Here is a 22,144-nt window from a genome sequence, read left to right as displayed (position 1 = left end):
GAATAATGCAGCTAAAGCAGTTATCCCAGTGAGATGGCGTTCCTCTTCTCCTCCAACGGTGATGGATTGGTTCAACAGGATAGATTTTTATATGGAAGACATAATGACGTCTGTGGACGGGGATTATGAGTCCTTTAGAGACACCTGGTGTCGTTGGTTAGATTTTAAGGATTCTGTTACCTTTAAGGCTATTTTTTCCTGCTCTCCCTCCTAGATTTTACGGATATATATTTTTTTTCAGAGTGTCGGACTGCGGCCTTTGTTAGCTGCTATTTTGGCTGTTCTGTAACTTCACTCTATATCTATTTTAGGTTTAATAGGTTTATGTAAATATGAATTTACACCTTTGGATCGAAAGTGATTACTTTTCCCCCTCTGTTTCTTCCCTTTGTCCTGATGTCTTTTTTGTTTTTATTTTCATAATGTGTTGGAAAGTGCTATTATTTTTGTATGTAAGTTTTTTGTGATTTATTACTTATTGATAATAATAACCCTTGTTATCTCTATTTCTACGAAGTCCATAGGGTTCCACAGGATACCTTGGGGTATAGGTGTGACGTCAGTCATCGGGCACCATAGAGTTAAGCTTTCAGCCTCCCAGGATGCACTAGGGTCCCCCTCCTATACCCCGCCCCCGAGCCAAGGCACCTCAGTTAGTTACCAAGCCATAGGCCAGAGGAGGAGAAGGAAGAGAGAGAAAAAAGATCTAGACACACACAAGAATCACATTCTCACCAGAGGGAGACGGAAAAACCGGTGACCAGAGCAAAGCCCATCTGCAGCACAGGTGCGACAGGGTGGGAGTCCTGTGGAACCCTATGGACTTCGTAGAAATAGAGATAACAAGGGTAAGTTCTTACCATATCTCATATTTTCTACATCAGGGTCCATAGGGTAGCCACAGGATACCTTGGGGATGTCCCAAAGCAGTATCCTTTAAGGGTGGGGACGCTCCTGTGCAGAAAGGAGAATCCGCCGCCCGAAGGAAGCATCCTGAGAGGCGAAGGTGTCAAACCTGTAATACCTCACGAAGGTATGGACAGAGGACCACGTAGCAGCCTTGCAGATCTGGACTGCAGAGGCACCACGTCGAGCTGCCCACGAAGGACCCACAGACCTAGTGGAATGAGCCTTCACAGAAGGAGGAACCGGCATGCCTTCATGAAGATAAGCTTCAGAAATAGCCATACGGATCCAGGCTGCCAAAGTTTGCTTTGAAGCAGGCCAACCCTTTTTACGGAAGCCATAGAGGACAAACAAGGCGTCCGACTTCCTAAACGAAGAAGTGCTGTCAACATATGTCCTTAAGGCCCGCACAACATCCAAAGAGGCCTCACCCACGGAAAGACCAGGTGAATTAAAGGCCGGAACAACGACTTCCTCGTTAACATGAAACTGGGAAACAACTTTGGGAAGAAACTCGGGCCGAGTGCGGAGCACTGCCCTGTTCCCATGAAAAACCAAGAAAGGGGGTCTACAAGAAAGAGCCCCTAAATCAGAAACACGTCTGGCCGAAGCAATAGCCAGAAGGAGAACAGTCTTAGCTGTTAGCCATTTAAGATCCACTGAGCCCAGTGGTTCAAACGGCGGTCCCTGGAGAGCCCTCAGGACCATAGCCAAATCCCAAGGCGCCACAGGTGGAACAAAGGGCGGCTGAATGCGGAAAACACCTTGCATAAAGGTGCGCACATCCGGGATTGTAGCAATCCTACGGTGAAACCAGACAGATAGGGCCGAAACCTGTACCTTCAAAGAACCAAGGCGAAGCCCATGATCTAGTCCCGCTTGCAGGAAGGCAAGAATCCGAGACAGACGAAACTCCCGCGGTGCATAACCTCTCGGTCGACACCACTGGAAGAACGTATGCCACACGCGATGGTATATCCTCGCGGAAGACGGTTTCCGAGCTCGTAACATGGTACGCACTACAGAGCTGGAAAACCCCCTGGACCTCAACATGGCTGTCTCAACAGCCACGCCGTCAAAGATAGCAGAGTCAGGTCCGGGTGAAGACAAGGACCCTGCGACAGAAGGTCCGGTCGTAGCGGCAACCGCAGAGGACTGTCCACGGACAGACCCTGAAGGTCTAAGAACCAGTGCCGTCTGGGCGACGCGGGAGCCATCAACAGGAGCGTCCCTCCTTCCTGTTTGAATTTCCGGATTACCCGTGGAAGGGAGACCGGAGGGAACAGGTATGCGAACCGGAACGTCCACCGGACGGACAGAGCATCCACCAAAGACGCCCCTTCGTCTCTTGTGCGAGACCCGTACACCGGCAACTTGTTGTTGTGCCGGGACGCCATGAGGTCGATCTCTGGAAGACCCCATCTGTCCACCAGCAGTTGAAAAACGTCCGGGTGCAGGGACCATTCCCCCGGATGAACGTCCTGGCGACTTAGAAAGTCCGCCTCCCAATTTAGCACTCCCGGGATGAAGACCGCTGATATGGCCGGAAGATTGCGCTCCGCCCATACCAGGATCCGAGAGACCTCCACGAGAGCCGCCCGACTTCGGGTTCCTCCTTGCCTGTTTATGTAGGCCACGGTGGTAGCGTTGTCCGACTGAAATTGTACCGGACGACCCTGGAGAACCCGATGTGCCTGCTGGAGAGCATTGAAGACCGCACGGAGTTCCAAGATATTGATTGGAAGCTCCGCTTCTGTCGGCGTCCACCTACCCTGGAACAAGTGTGGACCCGAAACTGCTCCCCAGCCCCAAAAGACTGGCGTCCGTTGTCAACAGGACCCAATTTGGAACCCAGAACGGACGTCCCTTGCTGAGATGGGTCGTCTGTAACCACCAGGCAAGGGACAGGCGAACCTCCGGGGTGAGCACTATCGTCTGGGACTTTAGAGACTGAGGCAGCCCGTTCCACTTGGACAGGATCAGGTGCTGCAGAGGTCTGGAGTGAAACTGGGCATATTCCACCATGTCGAACACCGACACCATGGAGCCCAGTAACCTCATCGCCGAGTGTAGAGACACCCGGCGGCTGTGCAGACAACTGCGCACCCTCGACTGTAAAGCAGAGATCTTTTCCCCCGTCACGAAGATCCTTTGCTGTTCCGAGTCCAATAAGGCTCTGAGGTGCAGAATCCGCCGAGACGGGATTAGAGTGGACTTCTGCCAGTTGATTAGCCAGCCGTGCCGTTGCAGTAGCGCAATGGTCAGGTCCAAGTGGCGTAGAAGGAGCTCTGGAGATCCTGCCACCAATAAAAGGTCGTCCAAGTACGGCAACATGCGGACTCCCTGCAGCCGCAGAGAAGCCGCCATGACCGCCATCACCTTGGTGAACACACGTGGTGCTGTCGCCAGGCCAAAAGGTAACGCCCGAAACTGGAAGTGGTCGCTGCGGATTGCAAACCTGAGGAACTGTTGATGGCGCAAAAGAATAGGGACAAGCAGGTAAGCGTCCTGTATGTCCAATGACACCATGTAGTCCCCAGGTTCCAGCACCAGAATGATGGACCGTAGGGTCTCCATCCGAAACTTCGGTACCCGCAAAGACTTGTTGAGAGCTTTGAGGTTGAGAATCGGACGATACGACCCATTGGGTTTCTGTACCAAAAAAAGATTTGAATAGAAACCCTGGCCCCTCTGGGAGAATGGAACAGGGACTATAACTCCAGCCTGGAGTGTGTTGTAGTGACCGACCAACACTGGGCGAACTGCAGCAGGCGGCCTCCCACTTTGGGATCCCCCAAAGGGAGGCCCGGACCGTCAGGCCGCAGGCTTGTCATCTGGCTTAGGGGCCGGACGTCTGGTACTCCATGCCTGCTTCCGGGGCTTGGCCGATTTCTTAGGGCCAGCCTGTCGAGGAAAATACTGTGGTTTGGGCCTGCACTGGGCCCTATAAGACCGAAAGGACGATGGTCCAGAACCAGAAGGAGCAGCGGCTGACGGGAGACAAGACGATTTGGCTGCCGCCAGCGTGGCCACAATCTTGTCCAGATCCAGACCGAAGAGAACTTCTCCGGTAAATGGCAACGCCTCCAAACCCTTTTTGGAATCTGCGTCCGCCTTCCAGGATCGCAGCCACAAGGTGCGACGAGCAGCCACCGCTGCTGAAGAAATTCTAGACACCAGAGCACTAATGTCTAAGGCCGCTCGTTGATATAAGTGGCCGAATCACAGAGATTACCAATCAACTCCGCCTGTTCGGCCGGAGAGTCGGAATCAAAAGACGCCTCTAATGAATCCGCCCAGCACTCCATCGCTCTGACAACCCAGCAAATGGCCATAGCCGGCCGTGCTGCCCCCCCCCGCAAGGGAATAAGCGGACTTCAGGCAGATCACCACCTTGCGGTCCTTAGCATCCTTAAGGGAGGACATGGATGGCATCGCCAATGTGGCACTACGGACAAGACGGGTCACGTGAGAATCCACCTGTGGAGGGGATTCCCACTTTGCAAAATAATTATCCGCGAACGGATAAGCCACTGCCAGGCGCCTCTGCGGCTGGTATCTTTTGCCAGGCTGTTTCCACGCCTCCTCTAAATGGTCCACTAACTGACCCGAAAGAGGAAAGACTGTGGCATCGCCCTTCACATCTTTAAAAAAGGCATACTTGGATTTAGCCGCTGGGGGAACTTCGTCCTCAATCACCAAGGCTGTGCGGACTGCCCGGATAAGTCCAGGAATATATACCTTGGACTTAGCGTCAGCGTCCTTAGTATGGAAAGGTTCCTGATCGTAAGGATCCAGAATCTCCCCATCATCAGACGTCCCCTCGTCATCCTCATAAGGAGCCGACAGAGACGCCACCGGCCGTTTATGTGGCAGCATCACAGACTCCCCTTGCAACACATCCGACAAGTGCTGTACAGAACTCGTCAGGGAGTTAACCCACGCCGGCTCCTGATAAACCGGGAGCGGGGAAATAGGGAGACTGTGGGGTACCACCAATTGTCGTGGGAAACCCTGCATGGGTGACGACACCACTGACTGCTGGGACAAACCCATCGGCGCAAACGCAGGCTGTGGAGCTAACTGGCCCACTAAGGTTGTAAGCGCCTGAGCGAAACAAGCCCAGGGCGGCTCCTGTACCGGTGCTGTAACCGTAATAGGCCGCGCCATAGACAAACACTGCCGGCAGAGGCCCTCCGCACTACCCTCCCCCTCCGCTAACGGTACTTTACACGTAGCACACTGTAGCCGGAGAGGAAAATCACTTTCAGACATGATGGCACCAAGTATGTGACCCCTCTCACCAATTATATATTAAATAGGCGAGAGACCACCCTGCAGCACCGCACCGCAAGGGCTTAGCAGAAAGAACAGGGACAGTAATAAAGCTGACAGTTAGAAGAAAAGTTACAGGCAGCAGCGCTAGCACAGTCACATACAATGCAAAGAAAAATCAATTCCTGCACTAACAGCGCTGATCACTCAACTACGCAGACACAGGGCCTGGTAGGACACAGCGCAGCATACACAGACCTGACCCAAATCGGAGGAGAGGTATGCGGGGGGACCCAGACCACGATGCTTCCGTCCAGTGCTTCCAGCAGCGTTCACCATGCATTGGAAAGATGGCCGCCGAGGAGCAGAGAGGAGGCTGGCCTGGGGGAGGAGCGCTGCTACAGGACCAGTCGGCAGTGTGCAGAGAGGGCTGTGTGCAACGGGGGAGGCGCCGGCTGTGAGACAGGGAAGGCGCGCTCCCCTGGCATGCATTTAACCCCCGGGACGCTGCAGCGCTACCGCTCTGCTGCGGTCCGCTGTCCCAGGGGGTAGTGGAAGCGCAGGTTCATACCTGGCTCCACGCTGCAGCCAGTCCCCAGGGAGCCCCCTGCCTGGGGACTCTGGACCATGTAACAGCGGGGACCCACCATGGGACCCCGCTGCTTACCTTGCTGTCCCCATTGAATCCGGCCATGGTCCGGGACATCTGGGGTCACCGCTAGCTGTGACCCCAGATGCTCACCAGCATCCCCGGATCAGTACCGGCGTTCTGGTACCGGCGGGGGTGTAGGGAAGACAGCATGGACGTCAGGACTGACTGTCCATCCAGATGTGCAGCCACAGCTGCATGAAGAAAAAGCTTCAGGGGCTCTTCTAGCCCCCACTCCAACAGGTGCACCCGACTCCGGCCGGGCACCAAATTAAACTGGGGTGCCTTGGCTCGGGGGCAGGGTATAGGAGGGGGACCCTAGTGCATCCTGGGAGGCTGAAAGCTTAACTCTATGGTGCCCGATGACTAACGTCACACCTATACCCCAAGGTATCCTGTGGATACCCTATGGACCCTGAAGTAGAAAAGTAATATGTTAGATGTTTTTTCCAGTGGCTCTGACGTTGTTTCTCCCCCTTTTTTTTTTTACTTAGTGATAGATTTGTCACTGTTTTTTAAATGTGTGTATTATCTATATTTTGTTGAATTTAATAAAATACAATTTGCACTAAATACACTTAGGTTGGGTGGGGTATAGAGGGGGAGGAGGCAACTACTTCTGAAAAAATCTGAAGTGCCAGGCTCCACTCTCACACCCTTGTATACCCCACTGTATATGCTCCAGTGTCCACTAGTGGATGAAGGAAAAATAAAGGATAATATTTATCATTAGGAACAGGTGTACAGGTCGAGTCTCCCATATCCAAAATGCTTGGGACCAGGGATATTTTGGATAACGGAATATTCCATATTTGGGAATATTTGCATATCATAATGAAATATCTTGGGAATGGGACCCCAATATACACACAGAATGCATATATGTGTTATATGCACCTTATACACACAGCCTGCAGCTCATTTTATACAATATTTTCAATAATTTTGTGGCTCAAGCAAAGTTTGTGTACATACATGAAATAAATTTATGTTTCATTTACACCCTATACACACAGCCTGAAGGTAATTTTATACCATATTTTTAATAATTTGTGCCTTAGACAAAGTTTGTGTACATTGAACCATCAAAAATCAAAGGTTTTATTATCTCAGTCATGCCAAAATAATTCCGTATTTTGGAATATTTGTATATGGGAGACTCAACCTGTATTATAAGGAACAATGTTAACCCTAGGGGGGAATCCAATTAGCCACAAGGTTTTACCCTGCAGCTAATTACCCGCGCTGCACATGGAATTGCTATTCAATTAAATAGCATGTTCAGGGGGGGCGGTAACCCAAGTAACCTGCAGAATCAATGGGTTTTCTCCATGGGTCTCTTCTCCCAGCTCCTGAAGCTGTGTGGAAAAGTCCACCTCCTCCTCTATGGATTAACGTGAGAACCCTGCTAACTAGATCTCCCAGTGCAGGCAATAATTACCCAGCGGCTAACTGTATTTCCCCATAATGTACATTAGTGCGGATATTAGAAGTCTCCCCAGACACGGCCTACACGCAGGGGTGGGCAATAAGCAGCCCTCCAGCTGTTGGTGACCTACAAATCCCAGCAAGCCGTGCAACAGTTTTAGCATGGCCAAATAGCAGCTGGGGGGCCGCTTATTGCCCACCCCTAGCAGCCTTGTGCCTTCATAGTGCTAGTGATCGCCCTTGGGGGTCTTCCAATATCCCTATAATGTACAATATCATATATCTGCTGTAACATCTGTTTGTGCAGAAGCATACACAAAGGCAGAGTGACACCTGACCGCCAGGACATGCGCTCTAAAGATGTGCGAAGCATAACAGATAAAAGCAGGTGGGATCAAATGTTCCAGTTCTGGTGGAACTACAAGTCTCAGCATGCCCTGCCGTGGAGAATATACGTACACGTTATGTATGTACATCCCAGTGAGAGAGCGGGAGAGAACACACCAGGCCAGGAGGAGGCTGACCTGAGCACACCCGGAGAGAAGGACAGGAAGAGCTGTGGAGGAGGAAGAAGAAGATGGCGGCGTGTTTACGTCCCGGCACATCACAGGGATCCCCTCTCTCTGGCTCCTGTGCTCTACATGACGTCACTCGGCGGGAGCGGTCAGAGAGAGGCGGGAACTACAACTCCCGGCACACCCTGCGGCACAGAGAGGCGTGACGAGTGGACTCTAACCAAACAGCAGGACGGGTAGGATGAGAGCGTTAGCTGATTGGCCAGAAGTGGATGACGTAGGGTCCGGGAGAGAAAGCACACAGGAAGAGGAGCCCGGGCGGCGGATCGGTTGGGGAGTGAGGAGGTGAGATTGTTGCTATTCCTGTAATGTAACAGCTCTCGTTATACTGTTCCATATATTTACTCACATACGTCCTTACAGCAGCATTTACTCAGTGTGCATGTGCATTATTGTACATGCATACAGGAGCAATTACTCAGTGCACATATGTTATTGTACATACATGCAGACAGCCAGGAGCAGTAACTTCATATACATACCTACCACTAGGAACAATTAATAATAAATCTATGTACATGTATGATGTGCATTGTGTGCTTGCTTTGCTTTTACGTCTCCCTCTTCTACAGCTCTGCTTACACCTTATGGCGCCTAAAGGTGCCTACACACTTGGCGTTTTTTTTTTACGATTTGCCCGATTCTGGCGAATCGTGATGACAAATTGTGTAAAATATGCCCAAATCGTAGTTTCCACTCATCATGCCGATGCGCATACCCGCAGGTCGCACATCGCATCTTCAGATCTGCCGTGCTGTAGGGCAGATTTGCCAATCAGGGACACGATGCACTGGAATAGTTAGGAGGCACGATAGACTGTTTGTAACATTGGACATGCCCACGACTGCTGGGGAGAGTTCAAGGGGAATTCAGACACAATGTCGGATCGTGAGCACATCGCCAAGTGTGTAGGCACCTTAAAAAATAAATGATAAAAATGCAATTACCTCATACATACATACATACATACATACATACAACCAATAAAAGACATGCGTCCATACAGCCAGGAGCAATTACAAAACAATGTGGGGCTGATTTGTGAGTAGCACAAAACTTATTTATGAGGATGGGTCTTGTGATCTTTCGCATGGTGCAGCCGGCGGAGCAATCACAATTTTCAGCAACTATGGGCGATTCAGTCTGCGCAACTCTGTTGCACATGCAGCTGGGCATTCCCACATAGGCTATAAGTGTTGTGTGTTTGTGTGTCGTTGATGTGTAGATGGAATTGCGGGCTAGAGGCCTGTATGCGCAGAGAACCGTCTGATTTGAGATAGATTGCAGTAAGGGTAGGGCTGCTGTAAATGGGTGGTGATGGCTATTTTCACAAGTGGATGTTTAGGGAGGTGTGACCCACTTTGAATACAGGCGAAGTTGCGCATTTATTTCCGAGCACTCATTGTGGTTGACTTGTGCACTACTTTGTATCAGCCCTTGTGTATTTTATCTTGCTAATTTTGTTGAACAAAACATGAGTACACTTCTGTGTCTGACACATGCCTAGTATTGTAACGTTAGATAATGTCAGCTAAATGATAGCACCATCCAAAACGCCAATTTTGAAAACAAGCTTGGTTGCCGTATGTAAGATCCAGATCACAAAGGCTACTTATGGAGTTCCTTAGCATGTGCGACACTGCTCCTTTAAGGCCCCTACACATTAGCCGTTTTGTTGAGGATTTGGCCGATTCCAACGCATCGGAACAACAAATTGTTAAAATCGTCCAGTGTGTATGCACTATATCGTGCATTGGGCGCTCCCGTGGGGTCGTCTGCCGCATTGCCTGATCTTTTGTACATGCAGTCAAATCATGCGATGCGGCTGACGATCCCATGCAGAGCTATGTGGCGGGGGCTGGCATATCGGGCAGTCGGGCCACGGATTGCCCAGTGTGTACAGACTGTCCGATATGTTGGCCCATCGGCGGGGGGTCGTGTGTCGCATTGCTGGGTACACACGTCATTTAGTGTGTACTCTGCTTTGTTTTCAGACAGCCTGCAGGAGTGGGGGGATGCAGCGGCTGGTGAGCAAGTTATTAGGGGGGGCAGCAAGCGGAGAGCCTGAATATTGGACCCCCAAGTTAGTACCTTTTGGGTACAGGTTTCCTTTCAGACTTCTGGAAGTAATTGACGTTTAGGGGGCGAATTCAGCGTGAATTGAATAGCGCCGGGAGGGAGTTCCCAGTGCTATTCAATTCAGCGTGCTGTTTTGTCGGACTAATGATTTCTTCTCACGCCCTCCTGAGGGTGCGAGGAGAAATCCGGCTAAAGTGCCGGGCGTCCGGCTGTTTTATCAGCTTAGCGCTGCGCTAATAGCCTCGCGGTTGGCACTTTAGTCAGAGAATGTCGGTTCTTGCAACTAAACACCCTAGTTAAGGCGCAAGAACCGGCATTCTCCGACTTGAACCCACCACCAGCTTATGAGGAGGCGGTGAGCAGTGAATGCACATATCTCAGCCTTATCCCAGTCCTGGCCATAAATAGAGCACAGAGTTTGTGTGCAGTCAGGAGCTATTTCGGGCTCCCAGCTGCTGCCCTGCGTGTGTGGTGTAGGGAGATCCACATGTCCCAGCCGCCGTGTCTGTTCCTTTCTTCTCTAGCAGATCGTACTGTGTTTATCTGATTGTCTAAACCTTTTTGCGAGTACACCAATAGTTTATACTATTTTTACTCTGTGGCCACTGTATATACCCACTACTATGCCACGTATTGACTAATGAATGATGTGTGATTTCCTTCCAGTTATCCATCTCTGCTGGTCTCACCATGGCATCAGTAACATTGGGTAAGATTAACATCAATTATGTCTGAATGTCCTTTGATTAGTTGATAAAGAGCAGCAATATCTCCTGCATTGAATAAGGGCACATTTACAGCTGTTTGTTCCTTTCCAGCCACGTCTGAATGGATCGGCTTCTTTAAAGAGGCCGGGATTCCTGCAGGGCCCGCTGTCAACTATGCCGTGATGTTTGTGGACAACAGGTGAGAAGACGGCACTCTGTGTAAAAGCCATGACATGACAACGATGACTAGGGACATAGGGAAGTGTCAGCTCTGATTGCTTTACCTGTATGAATACTGTATCTCTGCTGGTAGAAAGTTTATGACTAGGGGCCTGATTCGAAGTTGTACGCTACTAGCATTGCTGTTGCCTTTTTCTTCGCAGCAACGGTGCTAACATATTGTAATGCCGCAGGAGGCGTCTGAGTATAAAAGACGCCCCACTGGTAGCATTGCAAATCCAAGTGCTGCGTCCTAAGACGCATCGGTTTACCATCGCTGCCCGAGGCATTGGCCAGATGAGTGAGCCTAAGGTTACTCAGAATTACCGTCGCAGCTCTATAGCCGAGGCCGCTAAATTTGCGTCGGAAGATGCAGACACTGGCCTCGGCACTCCCAGAAAATGGCGGTGACACGCCCCAATTTTAGGGAACGCTAGCCATCGCCACCCATTTCTACTTCAGGGTCCATAGGCAGTCCACAGGGTTGACCTTGGGGATATAGCTGGATCAGGATCCATGGGCACCACACAGTTAAGCTTTTAGCTCCCAGGATGCACTTGGGTTCTCCGCTATACCCCGTCCCCGAGCCACAGGCACCTCAGTGTAAGTTGGTGCCCGGCCGGAGTCGGTCACCGCGCAGGGGGGCTGCAGGAGCAGCCCCCAGAAGCTTTTTATTTTCTAATAGATTTTATTTATTTTAGTTTCTCTTTTTACTACAGACGGCAGCGAAGGGCTGTCTGTACAGACGCCCACGCTGCCGCTCTGATCCCCGACTGGCGCTGCGACGCCAGTACTGATCTGGGGATCGCGGCGGGAGGCCAGAGTCCGTACTAGCCGGACTCTGTCTACCTCCCAGGACTGCTGCCGGAGTCGCCGGGGATTCAGGTAAGCCGCGCGTCGCTGGCTAGCGGCGGCGCGCAGAATGCCTTAAAATGCAGTCCTTTAGCCTCCGGTCCTGGGGACAGACCGGAGGCTGCTGGCAGTGGCGGCGGGCCCCCCCATAACCCGTGGGACCACTAGACCACCAGGGATAACCGGCAAGCGGGAAGCCAGCATCCCTGGGCTTAATGGCCAGCCAGGGGAGGAAACCTTCCCTGTTCAGCGGCTCCTCCCCTCAGCTCAGCGCGCTTTTCAGCCTGCATGTCTAGCGTCCCTGAGCTGCAGTTCACTCGGCCATTTTTTTTCTACATGTGGCAGCGCAGATCCCTCAGGGAGCACGCGGACCGGTCCCCCTGTGTACCTCTCCCCTGTTAGGACAGCGTACACAGCGCTATAGCCCTCCCAGACACTGAATCTGGGCGGTTGAGTGTAGTGTAAAGGTGCAGTAAGTATTTCTTCCTGCATGGTATGTGACCTTTGCTAGTGCTGCTGTCTGTATTTTTCTCTTATTACTGTCAGCTTATATCTATCTCTTTCCTTCTTCCTTAGCCCTACAGGTGTGGAGGAGGGGCTTTTCTGCTAACCTCACATATATAAATCAAGTATTTGTGAGGTCTGTCACATACAGTTGTGTGCTACACAGTGCCATATTCAGGACTGTTGTTCAGCACACAGGGAAGTGCAATTCTTTTTTCCTCTATTGCCATATATATTTTGTCTGTACATTATATTTGGTCATGTCTGAGGGTGAAGTTGAGCACTCCGGGACTCCAGTGTTGTTTTCCTGCAGGCGCTGCTCTGCGGGATTACATAGGGAAGAGGCATCTCTGGATGGCCTTTGTGAGTGGTGTCAGTTGACTCCTGGTCAATCCAGACCCCCTATGACACAGGAGCCACCATGGGCTATGTTTTCACAGGTGCTGGTGTCTCTGGCGGACCGCCTTGCGGCTCCGTCTGCTGTCCCTACGAGGACTCTGTCCCAGCCTACCATTTCCCATTACCAGGGTACCCCGCAATTATTGCAGAGTTCCTCTGGGTCACAGACTGTGGACCCTTAGGCAATCCTGAATATCTATTTTCAGGCCACTCCTGCTACACAACAGTCTGTGGTGCCTTTCCAGGCCAATGTGGCAGCTCCTCCACCATGGGTGGACGTGCTCTCCAGTTCAGTCCAGAGTCTGGCAGCTGCATCTTCGACTTTTCAGTCGATGCTGCAGAATGACAGGTCTGCAGGGGCGTCTAAGCGTGCACATAAGTTGCATGCGGCGCAGATTTTGGACACTGAGGGGTCCTCAGATGAGGGCGAGGTCCAGGACGACTCCGATTCGTACACCTCGGCTCAGGAGGTGGAATCTCGGTCGTCTATTAATGTACGAGCTCTGGTTAGGGCGGTGCGTGCCATTCTCCTAATAGAGGATGAGGCACCTGCTCCTAAGTCGAAATTCCCTAGTTTTTAAAAAGACTAAGGTGACTTCGGCGGTGTTCCCCCAGTCTGATCAATTAACGGATCATATGGCGGTGGCTTGGCAGACACCCAGTAAGAGATTTGTGCCTCAAAAGAGGTTGACTTCCAATTATCCATTCCCGGAGGCGCATTGTAGGAAGTGGGAAGCTCCACCGGCGGTGGAATCCCACGTCACACGCCTTATTAGGAGTGCTACGCTGCCAATACCGTCTGTTTCCTCGTTAAAGGATCCCACGGACAGAAAGGTTGAGGCTTGCCTTGTCTATTTATTCCCTCTCGGGAGCAATTGCTCGCCCGTCCATGGCCATTTCCTGGGTGGCTAAGGCCATTGAGGGTTGGGCCAATGCCTTAGAGGACACTTTTCCTGAGGATACTCAGGAAGTCCAGAGGGCATTACTAGGACAGATGAGAGATGCGGCTTCTTATATTGGAGAAGCTTCCTTGGACGCTAGTCTGCTAACCTCTAGGGTGTCTGCTGCGGCTGTGCATGCCCGCCGCTCCTTATGGCTGAGGTCCTGGAGAGCAGACGCTGATTCAAAGAAGGGCCTGGAGGCCTTACCTTTTAATGGGGAATTACTTTATGGTCCAGACTTGGATAGGATCGTGGATAGACTGGCTAAGTCCAAGTCGGCCTTCCTTCCTTCAGCTGCAGCATCTGCCAAGGTCCGGAGTTCGGCTTTTCGGGTTCAGAGTAAGGCAAGAGGTCAGTCTTTCCCGAGGCAAGCAGCAGTTAAGTCTGCCTCCAGGTCCAAGAAACAAGTGCCTTCCGCCTGATGGGACGGGCCTCCCTCTGGGGGATCCCAGAGTGGGAGGCCGACTTCTTCAATTCGCCCAGAGCTGGTTCAATACCACCACCGATGCCTGGGTGCGAGAAGTGGTCTCCCAGGGGTACGCCCTGTCTTTTCGGCGCAGACCGCCTCACCAGTTTTTCTGCATGAGTCCTTCTCAGGACATAGCCAAGGCTATGCTGATCAGGGAAGCTATAGACTCCTTGCTGACTGCAGGGGTAATTGTACCTGTTCCACAATCTCAGCGTGAGATGGGGTACTATTCTGCTGTTTCTGATACAGAAACCCAATGGCTCCCATCGACCCATTCTAAATTTAAAGTCTCTGAACAGGTTTCTCAGGATTCCCAAGTTCAGAATGGAAACCTTGCGTTCCATAATTCTGGGATTACATGGTCTCCCTGGATATCCAGGACGCTTACCTCCATGTGCCGATAGCAACGTCACATCAGGGGTATCTGCGGTTCGCTCTGTTGCACCATCACTACCAGTTCCGGGCTCTCCACGGCGCCGAGGGTGTTCACCAAGATGATGGCAGTTATGGCTGCCCACCTTCGGAACCAGGGGGTACGGTTGTTACCGTATCTGGACGACCTCCTATTGCTGGCAAGCTCTCCGGAGGTTCTGCTGCAACATCTCCAACTGACGGTGGCTTGTCTGCAGACGCACAGGTGGTTAATAAATTGGAGGAAGTCATCCCTGATCCCATCTCAGCAGATGGTCCATCTGGGGGCCCTCCTAGACTCTCGTCAGCAGCGGATCTTTCTAACTCCAGAAAAGGTATCTTCCCTACAGTTGCGGATACGCAGTTGCCTGGATTGTGCCAGTCTTTCGGTACACTCGGCAATGAGAGTGCTGGGGTCCATGGTGTCGGCATTCGACATGGTGGAATTTGCCCAGTTTCACTCCAGGCCTCTGCGGAGGCTGATTCTAGCAAACTGGAACGGGTTGCCTCACCGGATCCGGTCCCAGACGCTGGTGCTATCTCCGGATGTACGACAGTCCCTGAATTGGTGGCTTCAAACAGCTCACCTCCTCGAGGGTCGCCCCTTTTGGATGCCGGACTGGGTTCTGCTCACGACAGACGCCAGTCTTCGGGGTTGGGGGGCAGTGACAGGCTCCTTGTCACTTCAGGGTCGTTGGACAGTGGAGGAAGCGGCTCTCCCCATCAATGTTCTGGAACTAAGAGCCGTGTACAGGGCTCTGCAGTCGGCCGGCACCACTCTTCACGGAAGGGCAGTGCAAGTGCAGTCAGACAACGCCACCACGGTGGCGTACATCAATCACCAAGGAGGAACTCGCAGCCGGGCTGCGATGGCAGAAGTGTCTCACATCCTAACTTGGGCGGAGTGCCACCTTCCAGCGATCTCGGCAGTCTTCATTCCCGGAATCCTCAATTGGGAGGCAGACTTCCTCAGCCGTTACGACGTGCATCCAGGGGAATGGTCGCTTCATCCAGAGGTGTTCCAACTACTCGTGGACAAGTAGGGACTGCCGGAGGTGGACTTGATGGCCTCTCGTCACAATCACAAGTTGCCCGTGTACGGGTCAAGGACAAGGGACGACGGCGCCAGTCTGGTGGACGCTCTGTCGGTGAGATGGACGTTTCAGCTGGCATATCTGTTTCCTCCGATATCCCTTCTGCCTTGGGTCCTGCGCAAGTTCAAGCAGGACGGAGGCACTCTGGTACTGGTGGCCCCAGCGTGGCCAAGACGTCCGTGGTACTCCAACCTACAGAGTCTGTCCATCGGCGTTCCGTACCTTCTTCCTCAGCGGCAGGACTTGTTGTCTCAGGGGCCCTGCCTTTACCCGGATCTGGGTTGTCCGTCTTTGACGGCGTGGCTCTTGAGACGGCCGTCTTAAGGCCCCGGGGCTTTTCTAGTTCCGTTATTTCTACCATGCTGAGGGCACGCAAGCCTGCTTCTGCAAGGATTTACCATAGAGTGTGGCACACGTACTTTCAGTGGTGTGAGTCCAGAAACTATGATCCTCAGGTATTCAGAGTTTCAAGGATTCTGGCTTTTCTTCAGTCGGGTTTGGACTTAGGTTTACGCCTTTCCTCTCTGAAGGTGCACGTGTCTGCTTTATCGGTTTGGTACCAACGTAGAATTGCTATGTTACCGGACGTACAGACTTTTTTCCAGGGTGTTCTCAGGATTCAGCCACCCTTTGTGCCTCCAGTGGCACCTTTGGGATTTGGCGGTGGTTCTTCGAGTTCTGCAAGGACCTCCCTTTGAGCCTCTTGAGTCAGTTGACCTCAAATGGTTAACGCTTAAAACTGTGGCTATTGCTTCAGCAAGGAGGGTTTCCGAGTTGGGGGCACTTTCATGTAGTCCCCATTTCTTAATTATTTTCTCCAGGACAGAGCAGTGCTTCGCACTTGTCCTGAGTTTTTACCTAAGGTTGTCTCTAAGTTCCATATCAATCAGGAACTGGTGGTCCCAGCCTTTCAGTCCGCTGATCTTACAGCAGGGGAGACTTCGTTGGACGTTGTCCGTGCTCTCAGAGTTTATGTTGATCGGACTGCTTCTGTTCGAAAGTCCGACTCCTTGTTTGTCCTCTTTGGTTTTCATAAGAGGGGTTGGCCTGCCAACAAACAGACTTTGGCCCGTTGGCTTTGTTCTGTTATTAGGGAGGCTTAGATACGAGAGCATTTACCTGTTCCAGCCTCTGTTAAGGCTCATTCCACTCGTTCTGTGGGCCCTTCTTGGGCTGCTATACGTGGTGCCTCAGCTGTTCAGCTGTGTAAGGCAGCCACTTGGTCTTCGGTTCAGACGTTTCTAAGATTTTATGCGTTTGACACCTTTGCCTCTCAGGATGCATCCTTTGGGCGCAGGATTCTCCTTTCTGCACAGGAGCGTCCCCGCCCTTAGTTGAACTGCTTTGGGACATCCCCAAGGTCAACCCTGTGGACCCCCTATGGACCCTGAAGTAGAAAACAAGAGATATGGTAAGAACTTACCTTTGTTATCTCTGTTTCTACGAAGTCCATAGGGTCCACAGGGCGCCCGCCCTGACGCACCTGGCTTCAAATGGGCTGTGTTGCTGGTCACCGGTGTTTCTGTCTCCCTTTTCTGTGAGTATGGTTTCTTGTGTGTTCCAGTCTTCCTTCTCTCTGTTCCATATTCTCCTCCGGCCTGGGCTGCTTACCAACTGAGGTGCCTGTGGCTCGGGGGCGGGGTATAGAGGAGAACCCAAGTGCATCCTGGGAGCTAAAAGCTTAACTGTGTGGTGCCCATGGATCCTGATCCAGCTATATCCCCAAGGTCAACCCTGTGGACCCTATGGACTTCGTAGAAACAGAGATAACAAAGGTAAGTTCTTACCATATCTCTTGTTTTCCTGCCCCTAAACTGATTGACATGCTGCGGCTTAGGGGCGCTGCAAACTTAGTCGCAGAATGAGACTTGCACATGCGCAGATTTCCAATAATTGGACTTGTGCGCAAACCGGTTTGCGTACAACTCTGAATCAGGCCAGATATCGCTAATAAAAACAATTGTTTACTTTCAACTTGTAGTCAATGGGATCCAGTGGGATCTGGTGCCTGCAAGTTGCAGTCACTGGTGTGATTTTTAGCCATTTAGCTCATAGATTTAAAGCAGCAATAATTTAAAAGGCGAAACCAGGTTGATTTTTGCCTTTTAAATGATTGCTGCTTTAAATCTATGGGCTACATAGATTTGAAATTGCACCAGTGACTGCTTCTTGCAGGCAGTCGCATGTACACCTGAGTCTGGTTTCATGGACGTTAAGTAGAACAGTGTTATTGTGCTGATGGCAGGTTTTTAGGCTGTTATAAGAGTTGCAAATTCTTGTTCTTACAGGATCCATAAAACAATGCTGATGGATCTGAATAAGGAAATCATGAATGAGATGGGGATAACCGCAGTGGGCGATGTTATTGCCATTCTAAAACACGCCAAGGTGGTCCACAGACAGGTGTGTATGATCATACATGGGCATCTGGGTTTGGCTTATCTACCTATTGCTGAGTACCGGCTGCCTGTGATCCTACCCCTTGTTTATCATTTGAATTTCTTACCACCACCTCCGTGAGCCAGAACATGTGCAATGTTCTTCTGGCTCTGGATGCCAAGGGGGATTTATTTTGTCAAACCACCATTCCCCTGTCCTCTGGCCATTGAATAGCTGACAGAAGTCATCGATCTGCTGGTAGAGGGTGTAGTGGATTCCCAGTATAAGTGTTATCAGATAAACAATGGTGTGTATGCTAATGATAGGTGTCAGTCAGTGGTGATCGTATTCCTCTCTCCATTAGGATATATGTAAAGCTTTGACAGAGCCCACCAGCCAGACCAGCATACAGACAGAGCTACGCCGGAGCGCCAACAGCCGTAAGTAGCCGTACACCACATCAACTGCATGACGCAGAGCAATGTACTACAAAGCTGTATCAGATCTCTAGAAGAGCATCTGTCTCGCCATAGTATTAGGACTGTGGGCCTGATTCAGACCCGGTCGTTCTGACAAAGCGCTCGCTCTGAATCATGGCCGGGCTTTTTTTTTTTTTTTTTTTTTTTTGGAGCGGCCTCTTGGCCGCTCGCATAGCTGTGGGTGACCACCCACAGCTATGCGAGCGGCCAGGATGATGGTCAAGACCATCGGGCTTGCGACGAGACCCTTATGGTAGGGTCTCGTTCATCGCAAGCCCCAGAGAGCTTTAGGCTCTAACAGCCGGAAGCTCTCCACTGACATGACTCTTGATGTCAGTGGGGCCGTCCCCAAACGGCAAGCGTTCCCTCGGGAACGCCTCCGTTTGGGCAGCTGCCCGCCCACCAAAAGGGGCGAGCTGTCACTCAGCATCGACAGCTCACCCCCTTTGGTGCGAGACCCCGGAGCGACGGATTTGCCCGTCGCTAACCGGGTCTCGCGCATGCGCACGACGGAGCCGGCTCCGTCGTGCACATGCGCTGTGGGCCACCATCGACCCAGTTGCGAGCGCTCAGTGCTTGCGACCGAGTCTGAATCAGGCCCTGTGCTTTATGCTGTGATTGCAGGTGAACTGGATGGGTGTGGGGTTTTTATATACTGCTATACTTATGTATGGAGGGTGGCATCGGGCAGCTGTGTAAGGGAGGACGTCCCCCACTTCTTCATGATTTCCCACTCTGGAGTCTCCTTTTTCTTTAACATCCTTTGTTTTGGTGACTGGGACTAGTGGCTCTTATTACGTTTTTCATGCTGATCCCTATCTTTTATAACAGTTTTCTTCTACTTTTATTTGCTATCGTTGATGATCTATGTTGGGGTGTGTAGTTTGGGAAAATTCAGGGTTTGATTTATGGTGTCTGGGGACCTCACTGGTTGCGGCCCAGCCGAATATTAACATGCTTCCTACCTTCATCCCAGCAGCTACAAGAATGATTGCCAATAGTCTGAGTCGCGATTCCCCACCATCCACACCTGTCCGCAGGCCTGAACCAAGCACATCCAAGATCTCTGTGACTGTCTCCAATAAAGTGGCTCTAAAGAACGCTCAAGCAGGTAGCACCCCCCACCGGGGAAATCAGATGGGCTGCTGTTTTCTTCCCATCTACCCTTCCTTTTCTGTTCAGCTCTTAAATATGAGGGTGTGTAATCGATTGCCTGTCTCTCATGAGTTTTCTCTGGTTATAGCCTTGTCTGCTCCAGCAGATGACACTGGTGAGGTTGCACTGAAACATCGCAGGGTGACAGCTGAAATGGAGGGGAAATACATTGTTAATATGCCAAAAGGGACCACACCGCGGACTAAGAAGATCCTAGAGGAGCAAGCGTCAAAAGGTGGGTTAATGATTCTGAGCAGCTGGAACTGGTCAGACAACTTTTTTGTTTGTTTATTAGAAATACATCATTTCTGATCACTTTTGCTTTGAACACACTACAGGCGTAACCAGAATGTCCGTCTTTGACAGACTGGGGTCAGAAAACAAATCTGATACCGCTGCAGGAGCAAAGGTGAGTAAAGTGTTAAAAGCAATGTCTACTCTATCTGTGTCAGCCCTGTCTTTCTGCCCTCCCCTTTTAGAATGTAAGCTCTCACGAGCAGGGCCCCCATGTGCTTTTCCTTCCCTTACTATCTTCTTCTCTATACTCCTTACAACGACCCCTAACTTTTTGTCCCTGTCACTTATTTGAGTGCTATGACCACTGTTGCAGCAATGTTTATAAACCATGTACTTGTCCTGCATTGTCGTGTACTGTGCGTCACTGTTCTCTTGTTCTGCTTAACTGTTTATGTACTTTGTTAGGCTCTGCGGAACCCTTGTGGCGCCATAAAAATAAAGGATGATGATAAAGTGTATGGGGTACACTTATCAAGGATGGTTTCTGCACTTTGTATGTAGCAGGAGATACCTGGACCTTTTTGTGACAACACAAATGTTCCCCCTGTTTGTATAGAAAGAACAATGTACTCAAAAGGTTTTTTTCCGGAGCTTGAAGTCCATAGCAGACGTTGTCTTCAGATGGCACTAGCAGGCACTTTAGTGGAGACTACAGGATAGAGATCTGTCCTCTGTGTGTTTGCAGCTGCTCTTATCCTGCCTCCCACTCTCTTGAGTTGCACCTGACTGTAGGGATAGCCATCGGTGGGTTAATAATGGTACGATTGGTGGTTGACAAAGCTAGTATGAAACCATTGGCTGAGAACTGTCTTTGGTTTCAACCACCAATGTTCATACCTCCTCTAATACTTGCTGGACAGTGGGCCAATCAGAAGGTGGGGGTGGGGCTTGCACTTCGAGAAAAAAAATAACATTGTGTGTCTCTATCTATGCCATAAATCATGGAGAACCACTGATGGCAAAACAATCAATGATTGTTAACCATCGATGCATGGGGATCCCTGACAGTGCTCATACTCGAGACCTAAACCTTGCAGTGCACCTACAAGAAACACACCACAACTTCATGTGAAATCAGGATCATCATAATTTTTTTCTACATTTGGAAAGTGAATATAATACCTTTCACAGTAGCAGCTTTGTGGGCTGCTATGACATAACATTATTATTTATATTATAATTATATTATTTTTATCATACTATTACTATTATATTATTATAAATCCGACATCCATATATGCATTCAGTGGGCACTTGCAAGACTGATCTCAGCTCATCTGAGCCAGATAAATACATCGCCAGGACAGCTAGTCCCACTTCCACAGCATTGATACATTGCTATAATATTTAGTTTTGGGTTTTTTTTGTTGTTCTTTGCTAATTGGCGTGCATTATCTGTCATTTTTCTCTCAAATTGATATAGGCGCCTTAATATTTATTTTTTTTCACTACAATTAAGGTTTTATGCCCATTATATACCAATGTATTTTCTTTCTGCAGCCCACCGGAGTATTTAGTCGCTTAGGGGATACCAACGAGCGATCAGAAAGTGATGACGATAACAGCGTTCTGCAGTATGCTGGTGTTTTAAAAAGAAAGTCCACTCCCGTTTCTAGAGAGAGACTGACCCCCGGGATCACTATCAAGGCCAAGGCCACTAGCTCTGAGAAGAAACCGCCCCCCATTTCCACAATCAAGAAAGTGGCCACAAAGCCTCCGGCTAGTGCCCCTGCCAAGCTTTCTGCACCAAAAATCAGCCTGGCACAAAGGCTGGGCACCGTCCAGCAAGGACATCCTGAAGAGGAAAGAAAAAGAAAGGTGCCATCAGCTGCCCTGGCGCGGCGTCTTGGAACGCAGCAAGCAGTCGCTCAGGACAGCAAGGTCACCAGCTCTAAGCCACCTCTAGCACCATTCAGAGTCACCATCAAGAGGACTTTGGGAAACACTCGTGTGAGCAGTACCAGCGACAATAGCAGCGCTCAGATGGACAACACTGGGAGTGTGAGCGTCTTTAAGCGGCTGGGAAGGAAGACTGTATAAAATACATATAACTGCTGTTTTGTTTGGGTTAGAATGAAACGTACACAGCGCCACCCTGGTTCAGCCATTCTGTAGCTAGCGCAGCAGACCTTGCAGTAATCCCTATTGGCTGGCTGGACTCGTGTAACACTGCAGTGAAGGAAGAGAGTGCAAGCAGGGTGGTCTCACTGCTGCCACCACCATATTTATTACTAAGGTAATAGTAGCAGTGGTGTTTTTTTATGATTAAATATTTTATTAGAACACAGAGTGCGTATGTTGGCGTTTTTGGTCGCTGAGGAATTCC

The 22,144-nt window shown here is 50.6% G+C and overlaps 2 protein-coding genes across 7 annotated transcripts in view; one reads left to right on the top strand and one right to left on the bottom strand.

Moving 5' to 3' along the window:
- The window catches only part of PLD3 (phospholipase D family member 3), a 51,232-nt gene extending 43,319 nt beyond the window's left edge, over positions 1-7,913 (bottom strand). For 3 of the 5 annotated variants that reach the window (XM_088450138.1, XM_088450141.1, XM_088450140.1), the window contains exon 1: positions 7,718-7,913. The gene's annotated coding sequence lies outside the window, so the exon portion shown is untranslated. The remainder of the gene's footprint in view (positions 1-7,717) is intronic. The other 2 variants (XM_088450139.1, XM_088450143.1) reach the window with 1 other exon arrangement.
- A 75-nt stretch (positions 7,914-7,988) lies between these two features.
- On the top strand, positions 7,989-22,105 carry CUNH19orf47 (chromosome unknown C19orf47 homolog). Of its 2 annotated transcripts, none has more exons than XM_088450148.1 (9): positions 7,989-8,118; positions 10,579-10,621; positions 10,731-10,818; positions 17,797-17,911; positions 18,252-18,327; positions 19,346-19,477; positions 19,610-19,756; positions 19,860-19,930; positions 21,319-22,105. In XM_088450148.1, exons 2-9 carry the CDS (start codon positions 10,603-10,605, stop codon positions 21,856-21,858), a joined length of 1,188 nt encoding a protein of 395 aa, XP_088306274.1. In that variant the 5' UTR covers positions 7,989-8,118; positions 10,579-10,602; the 3' UTR covers positions 21,859-22,105. The 2 variants fall into 2 exon arrangements, with proteins under 2 accessions (XP_088306274.1, XP_088306273.1); XM_088450147.1 differs by having other exon boundaries at positions 7,992-8,118; positions 19,343-19,477.
- Positions 22,106-22,144: the final 39 nt, after the last annotated feature.

This window comes from Taudactylus pleione, unplaced genomic scaffold (genome assembly GCF_031769625.1).
Source record: "Taudactylus pleione unplaced genomic scaffold, aTauple2 ptg000507l, whole genome shotgun sequence".
NCBI classification, from domain to species: domain Eukaryota; kingdom Metazoa; phylum Chordata; class Amphibia; order Anura; family Myobatrachidae; genus Taudactylus; species Taudactylus pleione.
This window is presented reverse-complemented; position numbering and strand designations above follow the sequence as displayed.

Excerpts from the sequence above, each read along its gene's own strand:
- CUNH19orf47 (XM_088450147.1), top strand. Across the intron at positions 17,912-18,251 it reads CCAAGGTGGTCCACAGACAG|GATATATGTAAAGCTTTGAC; the intron begins GTGTGTATGATC and ends TCTCTCCATTAG. Across the intron at positions 19,478-19,609 it reads TCTAAAGAACGCTCAAGCAG|CCTTGTCTGCTCCAGCAGAT; the intron begins GTAGCACCCCCC and ends CTCTGGTTATAG.